Source organism: Oculina patagonica, chromosome 12, assembly GCF_052425735.1.
Source record: "Oculina patagonica isolate OP01 chromosome 12, crgOcupat, whole genome shotgun sequence".
In the NCBI taxonomy this organism is placed as follows: Eukaryota; Metazoa; Cnidaria; class Anthozoa; order Scleractinia; family Oculinidae; genus Oculina; species Oculina patagonica.
Genome location: NC_135769.1, coordinates 18,277,476 through 18,291,792, shown reverse-complemented (window position 1 = coordinate 18,291,792; position 14,317 = coordinate 18,277,476). Strand labels below are relative to the sequence as shown.

General features: G+C 40.2%; 1 protein-coding gene across 1 annotated transcript; it reads right to left on the bottom strand.

The window, feature by feature from the left end:
- Positions 1-131: 131 nt before the first annotated feature.
- Positions 132-13,050, bottom strand: LOC144632409 (uncharacterized). Its single transcript, XM_078491059.1, has 2 exons — positions 12,972-13,050; positions 132-5,573 (listed from the first exon to the last, which is right to left on the bottom strand). Exon 2 carries the CDS (start codon positions 5,559-5,561, stop codon positions 3,642-3,644), a length of 1,920 nt encoding a protein of 639 aa, XP_078347185.1. The 5' UTR covers positions 5,562-5,573; positions 12,972-13,050; the 3' UTR covers positions 132-3,641.
- Positions 13,051-14,317: the final 1,267 nt, after the last annotated feature.

The following is a 14,317-nucleotide window of genomic DNA, read 5'->3' as shown; positions in this document are numbered from 1 at the left end:
TTCCTTCCAACAACGTCACTTGAAATTCCAAGTACCCCCACCTAATACAAAACAACTTATACAGAATTAAGATATAAACGTATAAAACATTTTAATATTTAAAAAAAATATATTTTATTAAACTTAACTTGTAAAATTTATAAATAATTCTTAAGGACTGTATCCAACTGAATGTCTCATATAAAATAGGAATTCTGTAATTTTAACACAAAATTTTAATCAATTTCATACTCTGACTTAAAGCAACAAAATACCATAGTAGAATGAACAATGTTTTTTTCTTGACAAGAATATTCAAATTGTTAAAAAAAACTATGGTGATTCAACTGCAATAATAGGACAAAACAAAAAACCTTAGTAAAAAATTCCCCCCCCCCCAAAAAAAAAAAAATCCAGTAATACTGTAAGCAATGGTAGAGACTGAATACCAACTATTTATAACAACATTTACAGTCAACTCCCCCTATAACGGACACCTTCAGGACCACCATTTAGTATCCATTAAAAAGGAAGTCCGTAGTTAAGAGAGTTATTTTCAGTAATTCTTATTCGCTGGGACTTCAACTCCTGTCTGTAATAACTTGGTGTCTGTAATAGCAAGGTGCCCACAAGGCGAGAGTTGTTTGTACATGTAAATCTCACTGAGTGGCAGATCAAGACCTTCAGGTAAGTGGGGGGTCGATCATCCAGACTCAAAGAATAAGAGGGGGGTCTGCTCTTGAAAAAACTTTTCTTAGCCCAACAGGCCTTGGTTTTGTTGAAAATAAGATGGGGGCCTGGACCCTCCCCTACATCTGCCACTGGATTTGAAAAACTGCAAATGCTGCTACTTACTTACTTATCCTCATCGGGCCTATGAGGACTCTTGAGGCTGGCCAGAAAACTGCGCCATCCATCCCGGTTCGCCGGGATGGATGGCAAATGCTGCTACTGAATATAAATTATAATTATATATCAAATACTGAGTTATGTTTCTCTCACAGATAAGTACAAAAATGTTACAACAAATATACTGTGACCATTAATTAGATTACATAAGAATACAACCTCTCTGCAAATCACTTGGACCTAAACTTTCATAACGTTCATATTATTTTACTCTTTCTCAATATCCTACCCTTAAAAAGGAATAAAGGTGAACATAGTCAAATCCCATTTATAGTCGGTTTGGAGGTTAGAGCTTTAAGAAATACCTTTAACCTTTACACTATGTACCTTACGAGTCTTCAAGCCACAATTAATAACTACACCTGCTTTCAGTGTTACTGCACAGCTATCTTTCTACCTCCATCTTTCAACATCTTCTTTCCGCATTGTCTTTCGACACGCTGTTTGAAATGAGCCAATCAAAACCGATGCATACCGGTGTCGGTTTCATTTCAGAAGGTCATGCTAGTGGGCTGAGATTGGTGGATTTCGATCCGTCTTGTTTGTTTAGCATGTAGAAAGATGGATATCGACAGAAAGCCACTATGCACATAACACCGAAAGCGGGTGTAAACAAGTCTAATCAAAATTCAAGACTCATTTTGAATTTAATATATTTACTCTACTGTCCAAAAGCGTCACTATAGTAGCCTGCGTAGCTGACGGGATTTGCGACCGAGTGCAAGTGCTTTGTTTATGGCGTACAGAAGAGACGGCACCGCGAGCGAATTGAGCGGAGCCGTGTGGAAATTGGGGAATTTCACTTGTGGCTTCGCTGCTCATGCATGTGGGCTTCGCTCGTGATTTTTCTCTCGCCCTGGGCACTCATCTCACCCTGCGCTATAAATTGGGCACCATAAATCCCGAAATCCCACGAGCTACGCAGGCTATAATATTGGTACATGCAGGTACGCGTGCTGACCAGACTTGTGCAAGTTGCAATAACTGTGATTTTGGGTGAAAGAAGTTTGAATACAGGGCAGCGGGCCTTGTTTCACTTGCATCCAAACTCCCCCTTTTATGAAAATCAAGTATGAAATAGCTAAGTACAAGCCTGGATTTGTCTCTAAGGTACCAAGACTATGATTTGAGTAGTCCCACATTCATCTTGGGTCAGCTGAGTGGACAACCATGCAGCAAAATCTCATGAAGTGGCTTTTTTGTGCCCTTGCAAGCCATGTCTCCTTTTGAGAAGCAATTTTTTTCACATGCTTGTTGCACATAGACTACGCAAATGGAGCTAACTCTTAAAAACCGACATTCTAATTTTTTTACAGTTGCCACCTTGAAACGTCTCGCTCAGTCTAGCAATCTTTTGTTCATTTGTAGCATGTTGTTCACAGCTATTTCAATAAACGTTGTCGGGTCAAAGCTTAAAGCTAAAAGGCAAGACCGTATGGCGTTCTGGGTTTTCACTACAAATTTGCATATAAGCTTCATTAAGCATCATCGCACGTGGAGAATTCACGAGTTTGTTTTTTCCTCTCAGGAGGACTTTCTGTAGCTTTACCTTCACTGTCGCTTGGTTCTGAGTTTTGAAAATTCTCCTTAAATTCAGTGTGGCTAAAACCACCTTGTTTCACATGTCTGAAGAAATAGAAAACGTGCAAATTCGCGTTTGTCATGTCATTATATATTTTAGTATTCAGCACGTGCAGTTGCCCTCTTCTTCTACCCATACTGCCTTTCAGTCTTGTCTTTAAGCTTTGATCCGGACAACGTTAATTGAAATAGCTGTATATGATTGAAAGACAGGATTAATAACCCTTTTACCATTTTAATTATTGCCACCACAGTGGGTAGTCACCTGTACATGTGGGGCTTTTCACCTGTGTGTGAATATTATTGTACAGCTGCAAATGTAATATGAAATTGAATTTTTCTGTTATTTAACTGCTTAGCCCAGGCATGACAATCAAAAAAAGCTTCTCACAAGCTGTTGCATTAAATTATTTTTAACAGAATGCACTTTTTTAAGACCTGCTAAAACATTATACAGGATTTGTACACTTTTTCAGGCCACAAATTCAAGGACTTTTCAAGGACTTTCCAGGACCATTCTTGGAAATTTCAAGGACTTTGTTTTACAAAATTTACCCCAAATCAATGATTTCAGGTCTGTTGTGCCTTGATGTGCTTGCTGAAGTACTAAAAAAATTGCTTATTTTAGTGACCTTCTCATTGCCTTGAAGCCTTTTGATGTTCAATAAAAATCAAGGACTTTCAAGGACGGAAAACTAATTTCAAGTCCCGGTACTTTCAAGGCCTTGAAACTCCTGAAATTTAATGGTTTTAAAGAGTTTTCAAGATCATACGAACCCTGATTATAGACATTTTTTTTTTCAAAACCCAGCACACTTCATGACGACATTGAATAAGAAACAAGTCTTAGGTAAAACAAATAAATTAATTATTGCTAATGAAGATATTAATGCCACATTTGACCTTCAGTGTGAACTGAAGTACAGTCCAACTACTCTGACAACCAAGGCCACCCAAGCAAATTCTTTGCAAATTGACCAATAGTGTTTGAGCCTTAAAATGATAAAAAAGGTCATAATTAAATTGCTTCTGTAGTGTGCAGCTTGCTTAGCTAGATTGGTAATCTGTTGCAAATCTATTTTTTACAACAGAAGTTTTCATTTATCAATATGCAAAAAGGTGACCTTGGTTGGAATAGTCTTACCGTAATTTGACAGACTTCATTACGACCCTCACGTTGAAATTTCTAGGGTGCCAACATGTGTTCTTTTATGTTCTGCAAAGACGTCAGCAAACTCAAATGTTAAGTTACAATGAGGACACTTGAACTGGCTTGCATCACTGTGGCTTCTTTCATGTTCTGTGATAGAAGAATTCACTTTTGTGTGTATCTGTATGTGCTTGGCACAACCTGCTGGTGTCATAAACCTCATGTCACAGTGAGAACATTTGTACGGTTTCTCACCACAGTGTGTATTCAAATGGTCTGCCAGACGTTTAGGATACAAAAAGTTCTTGTCACAGTGTGGACAGTGATGAGCATTATTTCTTGTGTGTATTCGTATATGCTCCTTGCAAACTACAAGTGACATAAATCTCTTGTCACAGTGAGTACATTTGTACGGTTTTTCACCAGAGTGTGTATTTAAATGATCTACAAGAAGGTAAGGATACAAAAAGCTCTTATCACAGTGTGGACAGTAGTTTACATTCTGCCCTGTGTGCATTCTAATGTGCTCCTTGCGACCTTTTTGTGTCATAAATCTATTGTCACAGTGCGTACATTTGTACGGTCTCTCGCCAGAGTGTGTATTCAAATGATCTGCCAGAAGTTTAGGTTTTAAAAAGCTCTTGTCACAGTGTGGACAGTGGTTAACATCTTGCCTTGTGTGTAATCCCATGTGCTCCTTGCAACCTTTTTGTGTCAAAAACCTCTTGTCACAGTGAGTACATTTGTACGGTCTCTTGCCAGAGTGTGTATTCAGATGATCTGCCAGTTGTTGAGACGTTATAAAGCTCTTTTCACAGTGTGAACAGTGGTGAACATATTGCTGAGCTTTATGTAGTGATCTTTTGTGTGCTTCGCAAGCTGAATGTGAACTGAAACGCTCTCCGCAGTGAGGACACTCGTATAACTTCCCATTTGTATGAATGTTCAGTTTCTCACCAGGGTGCGTATTCAAATGATCTGCCAGCTCTTTAGGAGAGAAAAAGCTCTTTCCACACTGTGAACAGTGGTAAACATTTTGCTGAGCTTTATGTAGTGATTCTATGTGTGCTGCCCAAATTGAACGTAAACTAAAACTTTCAATGCAGTGAGGACACTTAAATGCCTTTTTTTCAGTATGGAATCTCAAGTGTACTGTGCGAGAGTGTCCTGTTGAAAAACATTCATCACATTGAGGGCATTTGTATGGTTTCTCGTCTGAGTGTGTATTCAGATGATTTGCCAGTTGCTCAGAAGTTATAAAGTTCATTTTACAGTGTGAACATTGGTGGACTTCTTTATGCAATGATCTTTTGTGTTTTGCCCGAGCTGAAGGTGAACTAAAACTTTCACTGCAGTGGGAACACTTGAATGACTTCTCTTCAGTATGGAATCTCATGTGTACTTTGCAAGCATAGTTTGTTGTAAAACATTTATCACATTGAGGACATTTGTAGGGCTTCTCGCCAGTGTGTGATCGCATATGCACTTTAAGTTCTGAAGACCATCTGCAACTCATGGGACAATAGGGGCAAATGTAACTCTTTCTGGTTCTTTCATCAGTAGTTGTATGCAGCCATTTATGCCCTGCCAAACTTGAAGCATTACGAAACCTCTGGTCACAGTCAGAACACTTGAAAGGTTTCTGTCCAGTGTGTGTCCTTTTATGTGTTTCAAGATTTGAATTACTAATAAAACTCATGTCACAATGAGAACACTTATAAGGCATTCCTTCAGTATGTGTTCTTGTGTGCTCTCTTTGGCTTCGTGCTGTTTTAAAACACTTATCACAGTGAGGACATTTGTAGGGCTTCTCAACAGTGTGTGTTCGCATGTGCACTGCTAGTCCTTTAAGGGATCTGTAGCTCTTGGTACAGTGGGGGCAAATATACTCCCCTTGTATACTGGCGTCAGTACTTGTATGGACCCTTTCGTGCGATGTCATAATAGAAGCAGCCTAGGGTTATAAAAATAAAAAAAATAAATTACTTCTATTTAGACACGGTAAGGATTAAAGCTATAAGCTTGTGGGGCGCTGAATTCCCAATCGAATTGGAATTTGGAAGTGTTGGTTTTTGTGGAGGGAGGAAAACTGCAGAGCCCGGAGAAAAACCCTCGGAGCAAGGACAAGAACCAACAACAAACTTAACCCACATATGACACCGAACCCGGGCCACATTGGTGGGAGGCGAGCGCTCTCACCACTGCACCATCCCTGTTCCTAGTATGTGAATTTCTGTGCATTGCGAAGCTTAGTTGAAGTTGTAACAAAATCCCTGCCATGTCACAGTTAGAACACCTGAAAGGTTTCTCTGTAGGACAGGTTCTTAGGTGTTTTTAGTGGGTTGCTTTAGCTTGAACACACTTTTGGAACCAAGGATGTTTGATTGTAGGGCCTCTCACCAGTGTAAGTTTGTACAATTTTATTCACTGCTAGTTCTGTAGGATCTCTACACATGTTGGTACAATTTTTAACAGAAATTAATTCCACTGATAGCTGCAATAGATAGCTGAATGGTAAACAGAGGGTCTGAAAGGGGGGGGGGGGGTATAAATCCCATTTTCCCAGCCCAAATTTTGCCCAAATTCCATTTCCCAACCTATTGTTTTCCCAAAATTTCAAAATCCCAGTCCCAGTTTTATTTAACAATTGGTTCATGCTTTAGCGTGCTCCATCGAGTTATGGAGCACGCGGGAAGTTTGGAGAGGACGAAAGAAGCGGAAGAGTTGCCCAAGGAGATAGCCGAGGGCAACTCTTGCTTCTTGAGTGCTCTCTAAACTTCCCTAGTGCTCCATAACTCGATGGAGCACAGCTAAAAGCATGAACCAATTGTTTTATAACATTGCCGGTGGAATTGTGCATCAAAACCGTCCGCGGGAAAAATAAACTGTGTTTATTGTGTGCAGTGTGAGAACATAAACTTAGCGGTCGAGCAATAAATTACACATGTACAAGTTTACACGATTGGAGCAGTTTGTGTCAAATGGCTGATAAATTGACTAAGTTTATACGGTGGCAGAGCGAAGGAAAAAATGACGACAACAGCAAATACTGCAGTTGATTCTGAGGCTAGTTTTCGCTGAATTAAAATTAAAATGTTTACTCCCGCATGGAAAAAAAATAAAACAAAACAACCTCGAACAGCCTGACAGATTCCAAGGGTTAAAAGAGTCAAAGAACTCCATGCTTAGTTTTAAGTATTTTTGTGGACCGATTTTATTTGTAATTGATGTAAATAAACATTTATTTTTGAAAACGGTAGTTGAATGAAGCGCCCGATGAAGTTAATTTTTCCCAAGCAGCAAAATCACCACAGAGCCGTAGACGCTTTGGTGTAATGCTTAAAACGCGAAAACTTTCGTCAGGCAGCTAGGTTTTAGTGCCATCGAGCTGTTGTCATTCATGATAGGCCCATTCTTCCACGTTAGGGCCGTAAAAAAATGATTTTCGTCCTTCGAGACTCGCACGTTTTAGTTGTTGTTGTTTGAATGAAGGAAAGCACACAAACAACTTTGACAGCAAAATCGAATTTATTTTCTCTTTCGCTCTCCGTCTCGTAATAAGAAACAGCTTACCTTGTAGCTCGTATTCAGGATTCACTTTTCATATTCCGAAGATAATATGTCATCGCTTTAGCAAAACACCCGCAGCGTATGGGCTTTACTCAGTGAGATTTTCACTTGTCGATTACGTCATCAGCGTGCTCCATCGGGATTTTGAGCACGCTTACGTATACTGAATTTGATTGCGCGGCTCTGCTAGCTATGTTATAATGTTTTTCTGTCTGTGATTCCTATTTCCAATGACCAAATGCCAGTCCCAGTACATAGTAACCAAATCCCAGTGACCCAAATCCCTTTTTCCCAAAGAAAATTTGCCAAAATCCCAGTTCCCATTTTACCCCTTCAGTTCCTTCTATATGGGTTGTCCTAAACCCCAGAATGCCGAAAACCCGGAAAACCGGAATGCCGGAAATTCGGATAAGAAAGCCCGGAATCCTAAAACCTGGAATGACCTTTTTGTGTACGCCTTTTTCAAGATAAATATGTGGAAATATGTTATATTTTTGGGAAATTGGAAGTTTGTTACAAGTTGCCAATTACGTTGCGAGTTAGCAAATCAAATTGTCAATTTCAATACAAAGTTCCCAACTTCGGCCCGACTGAACTTCGCAATTTAGCTAGTAGGAAGAAACAAAACATGTTGTTTCAAAGACATGGCGATATCAATGATGACTCAATGATTTTAAAGAAAACAAGTTGCCGCAGGAATATTCCAGTGATTCTTGCGGCTCAAGTTGCACAAATATTTGTTCGACGAAAACGCACAATGATCGATGTTCTGACTGATAGTGAGTAGAAGCATTACATTCATATACCGTCTATTCCAGGCATAACTAATCGATGACATCAATGACATCAATGAAATCAATGATTAATCAATGAGTAATCGATGGGTAATCAGTTGATTAGTCATTGATTATTGCCGATGATCAATGAGTAATCGATGACTAATCGATAGGCCACAAAATTTTCGGCCATTGATTAGTCATCGATTGCATCGATTAGTCATTGATTGCATTGATTACTCATGGATATAGTCTCGTGGTTGAAAACCGGAACTTGTAAAAGTATAACACGCTATAACAATCTAACAATATCATGGTAACATGTGAAAAAAGTACAGAAAGTAAAAGTGCTTGCAGCTGTTACGGTGCGTAATGTAAGTGCTTATGATGGCTGTCTCCCTAAGCCGAAGCAGTTTTACTTTGCTGACAAACATCCACCGACCAAAATCTATAACCATGTAGTCGATTCTTGTCTTCGTACTTGTTAGTTTCATTTCCAGACTGGTTGGTTTTTCTGTTCAATTGTTTTGTTATTATATAAAGAGTTGGGTAAAGTGAAATATTGAAATATCATCTGTATTTGTTCTTAGCCCTTCACGTCTTGATATGCCGGCCTTTAGTGAGGGCGTAATTTCGTCAACAAGAATGCCAGTTATAAAGCAAAATATGACTAACATGGAGAAAAAAAAATCACAAGAAATGGTACAAGAAAGCAAGGAATGTGTCTTATGTGTGCAGTATGATAGTTGATGATTAATCGATGGGTCATCGATGAGTAATCAATAACATCAATGAGTAATCGATAGGCCACAAAATTTTTGGGCTTCGATTACTTATCTATTACTCATTGATCATCGCCAATAATCAATGACTAATCAACTGATTACCCATCGATTACTCATTGATTACCAATTGATGTCATTGATCATCGATTAGTTATGCCTGGTCTATTGCATCTAAGCATGAACACGTCTTTTCGAAAATGAGTATCAACCCTTGTAAAAATTTTACCGCGATCGCGCCGCGAATGTTGCGATCGCGCCGCGACTGACGCGATCGCGCCGCGACTTGACGCGATCGCGCCGCGATTTGTTGTCATCGCGACGCGATTGTAAATGAACGCGAACGCGCCGCGATAGTTGCGATCCCGCCGCGAATGTCGCGATCGCGCCGCGATTGCCGCGATAGTCGCGATCGTGGCGTGATGAGTGCGATCGCGGCGCGATTGATAACCACCGCACCGCGATTTGGGGGGCTGGAATAAATCTCGGGAAGTGTTCCCGGCGAGAACTCACTTCTCGATCACCGGGAGAAAGTCAATATGCTTTGAAACTCTCACAAATCATGCTGTGGTCGTAACGCAAATCATGACTTGTATTGATGAAATAAACTTTAAGTACTAATCAAAGTAGTTATAAAACTAGTTTGATTTAAAATGTCGAAAAACATTTTATTACGTGACGGTGAGCCGTGAGGACGTGATTCCCACGAGAAAAGTTTTATTTAGTTTTAGTCTAGACGAACTGGCGCGACAAAGCGGCGCGTGATAATGAGTAAAGATAATTTAAAAGATAAGAATTTTTATTTCTTAACAGTCCGTTTTTTAATCTTTTCAAACACTTTGTTTCTTTCTTTTTTTATCTTTGAGGAGCCTTAAAGCTGATTTCCAGTCCGTACTGCGCAGACTCGGGGTTTGTTTTCGTTTTTGTTTTGAATTCGTTAAAACGTTGCACTTCGTTGACAGCATACATGAAGTGTTTTTAGTCCGCCATTACAGTTCGCTTCGTTCAAGAATTTCCGATGAGCTGAAACGTCGGTTTGAAATAGCGTCAAGGTTCTTCTACTTGTTATTATTTGTTCTGCAAGGATATCTGGCGTTATTAATGAAGAAACAGGTAAGTTTGTCACGTAATTGTTAGTTTTGCTTTGTTTGTGAGGCTCACATAAACATTGCAGCCGAGATTGCGCAGTACGGACTGTAATTCATCTTTAATTCCTTTGAGCAATCCAATGACAAATTTCTGTCGGCCATTTTCTTCAAATGCAAATACAATCAGGAATTCGCTGCAATTGCGTTTTTTGCATTGAAAAATCCTCTATATGGCATTTAATTTAATTGTGGCTCCGAAGAGGCTGTCAGAATGAGCTTTTTTTAGAGCTTTATATTTACCTTCCCGTAGACCACGATCGTAGACCACACACATCGAAGTCCTTTCCCGCCTTTTGTCGCAAGGTGTCGTGAACTGAGCGTTACGATTGGCTGAGTTAGGTCACGTAGTGCATAGTACACGCAATCATGATCGCTACGCCATCCCAAGCAGAAAAGAAATTTTATTTCGAGAAAGTTGGTATGTTTTCTCTTCACAATCAGGACTGGAAAAATGTGTTCTTTTTTAGCTGCTTCTGTTAATAACAAGAGTTTAGAAGCGACTAGACTTGCACCAAGTCGCCCTCTATTGGCGAGCGAAGCGAGCCACGCGTCGCGAAGCGACGACCGCGAGTGACGAAGTCGCGAGAGGGCGACTTGTCCCGCTTGAAGGATTTTGAATCAAGTTTCCCGCCAAAAGCAAGAGGTATCAATTATCAGGGGGCGGTGTTTCTGTGAGCGCGTGACTTTTCTAACAAGAGTCAAGTTTCAAGGATTCTTGTTTGTGATGGCGGAAAGTAGCGAGCGCGGGGTCAACTCTAGCCTGCGAGAGCAGACGCATTTCCGGCCGTCGCTTCTCTCCGCCGAAAAATAGCGTCTGCGAAACCGAGCCAGGAAACGATTTCTGTTCCTTCGTACGCGACATACCTAAACCGCGCGTAGAAGGACTTTGAGAAAGTCTAAGAAGCGACCTAACTTGAGGGAAAAGCGTCTCTGTGAAAACTGCTCGAATTTGTTTTGTTAATTCGAGCGACTGCTTGTTTATAATTTCAACAGCTAGCGCTTCGTCGCTTCGTCATGGACTTTGTTGACTGAACTACAGCTAAACTGTGAATATAAAAAAAATGCAAAACTCGAACAGTGGAAAGAGGAAAACATTTTGACGGTAAGGACCATTCAATGCAAAGTTGGACCTGTTGATGCTTGGGACTTAACGGTTCGGCTACTTCGCAGATGCAAGAGATAGTTCGCTCGTTTGGTAGATCACATCATTGCATCTTCTTTCGCTTGAGCACGAGTAAAAGGTTAGTTGCCGTTATTTATGTGTTGTTCACATTTTACAGAAGAACTGTTCACTTATTTGCTTGTAAACTAAAGACTCAATCACGCTCTCCGGCTTTGCGAAATTTAATTGTGCTCGGCAGCGAAACTGGCCGTCTTTTTCTGTAAGCTTCTGTAAATAAATGATGTTGCTTCGATACAGTCTGTGTGTTTGTTTTGTCGGTATGCAAAACGCCAAGATAATTGTTTTTAAATTTATAGATTTAGGCGCGATCGCGGCGCGATTCAAGCCAAATCGCGGCGCGATTCCCGACCCATCGCGCCGCGATGCGAGAATCGCGGCGGCCAAAAACGCGGTGCGATCCAAGCCGATCGCGGCGCGAATCGCGGTGCGATCTAAGCTCAATCGCGGCGCGATCGCGCCAATCGCGGCGGCCAAAAACGCGGCACGAATCGCGGCGCGATCCAAGCCGATCGCGGCACGAATCGCGGCGCGATCCAAGCCGATCGCGGCGCGAATCGCGGCGCGATCCAAGCTCAATCGCGGCGTGATCGCGCCAATCGTGGCGGCCAAAAACGCGCCGCGATACGCGGCGCGAATCGCGGCGCGTTTGCGGCGCGATCGCGGTAAAATTTTTACAAGGGAAACGCTGTCGATATTTTTCGCTTGATGATAGAAGCAATAATAAAGTTGTAGTGTCAGACAACGTTTCGCACCAGCGATCACGCAATAATTTGCCGAAATATAAATTTTGTGCAGGCATAAATTTGGTCAAATTTTCCTTTTTTGTACAAAAATATATTTTTTACACTTTGTGCGAGGTATAATCTTAATTTTCAAGTCTTTTGCGTTTGTAAGCCAGATGAAACTGGATGCATGGTTTACCCATCTTTACGTTAAGTTGATTTTAATCGAAGCCGAAGCGAGGCGACAGGGACGACTAATTTGTCACGCCAACATGTTTACGGCTTGCTGAACAAAGCTGAACATTAATTGAAAGTTTTGGAACCTTTTATATTTTTATTTTTATGGCTACTTTCCAACAGTGAAGCGTAGCAAAGCCCTTTTTGATAACATAACTACAGAAGGTTTTAATCTGCACAAGTTAAAAACAATGTATAGGTTTTTATTGACGTCGACTATTTGTTCAAAATAAGTATTTTGCAACTTGAGCCGCAAGAATCGCTGGAATTTTCCCGCCGCAACTTGTTTCCTTTAAAATCATTGAGTTCAGATATCGCCATGACTTTGAAACAACATGTTTTGTTTCTTCCTACTAGCTAAATTGCGAAGTTCAGTCGGGCCGAAGTTGGGAACTTTGTATTGAAATTGACAATTTGATTTGCTAACTCGCAACGTAATTGGCAACTCTTAACAAACTTCCAATTTCCAAAAATATAACATATTTCCACGTACTTATCTTGAAAAAGGCGTACACAAAAAGGTCATTCCGGGTTTTAGGATTCCGGGCTTTCTTATCCGGATTTCCGGCATTCCGGTTTTCCGGGTTTCCGGCATTCCTGGTTTTACGGCAACCCCTTTTATACAGCTTTTGTCACAGCTGTTCTATTAAACGGTCAGTTAGCCATTTCCAAGAGAAACCGCTGAAGATAAAATAGCTTCTGGTCGAAGAACACTACATACTTGAGTTTATTAAGACGCAAAAACCATATTAAGCATACTGATTTAGATTAGATGTTGGAAAGTTCGCCCTATTTCAAAATGGCAGACGATCCATCGAGTTTGTTGTCAAGCGTACCACACCAAATAATTACAGCGACAAGCAGGTTTAAATTCCTACTTTCAGAAGGGAGCTCTATAAAAAATGATGCTCCTATCTAAATATTAAACTCTTACCTCAAAAGAGGAACAAGCGCGCGACACAGGCCGGAGAAATTTCGATCAAAAACTTCTCACTGTCCTTCTCACTCAAAAAGAGCCCCTGAACTGGTCACGTGATCAGGCTCGAGCAAAAAGGTATTCTAGGCATGCAAACCGGTCGATAAGCGAAATACCACATGTCATTAGACAAATTATTTTTGCGACATATACCTGTTCGCTTTTCTCGGGAAATGCGGTCTTCAGGTTTATTTTTTAGACGACCTTGCAAGGACAACATGCGTATTTTTCGCCCTTGTGTCCCTCGCAGCCGTTGTTAGTGTCGTCACGCAACGTTGCGTGACGACACTGAAAACGACTGCCGGCTGCGCGCGAGGGAGACTATTTTCGCCCCTAGTATTTTCGGTATTTCAGCAATGCAATTCGATTTGGCTTGACCACCACGGTTGATATACAGTGCAATGTAAACTCTAAATAATTTTCTACAAGTCACTATATAGGCTTCTATAAATCCCCCGCTAACTGTAAACAGGCTTCTTCTCCGGCTGTTAGAGCCGTGAAGGAACTTCGCGCTTAACTCTTACATTATATGCTCATATCAACAACAGGTGATACTTAATAATTGTTTGTTTATAAAAATAAGAAATAAAAAAAATATTAAATTTTTTTTAAATTTTTTTTAAAAAAAACACACACACACACGTAAGTAACACAACACAAGTACACCGTGAAGTAACACAACGCACAAACAGTCGAAACAGACAGAAAACAATCAAATTAAGTAATCAAAACTGTGAAACTTTAGGATTATTTATCCTGCTGAGTTCTGAGTGCTGAAATCTGGATCACAGTAATGAAAAATGACAGAAAATGCTAGCAATTCTTTTTCAAGAAAAAACGAAAAAAAATGCTCGTTTTCCCAAAAAATGCCGAAAAAAATGCTAGCATAATCGAGAAAGGCCTACTCACATTATCTGTTCATACATACATACATCATTTATTTGTTTACGCAGGTCGGAATAAGGCAGCATAAGGCTGATGTGGACCTGCGGTTAATTGAAATTTACAAAATAGATATGAAAAAATATTTAAAAATCTTAAACCTGATAATGACAAAAAAAATGTATAAAAAATTTAAAATATGGTTAAGAGTAAAATTCCTTAAAATATTTCATATATGAGTATATGAGTGATGCCCGAGGAAAACTGTGATCTTCGAGAAAATGTTCACTCATGGTCTTTTCAACGGCGAACCTAAATCGCAGGTTAAAAACTGGGAAATATTACTTGGAGGGTATCATCTGTAAAATATAACACACTTAGGCCATCCCAATAAAATGTTTCGTTTCCCATCGCCCGACCGA

Bases quoted from the DNA above. Each gene is read 5' to 3' on its own strand.
- LOC144632409 (XM_078491059.1), bottom strand. From the start codon at position 5,561: ATGACATCGCACGAAAGGGTCCATACAAGTACTGACGCCAGTATACAA.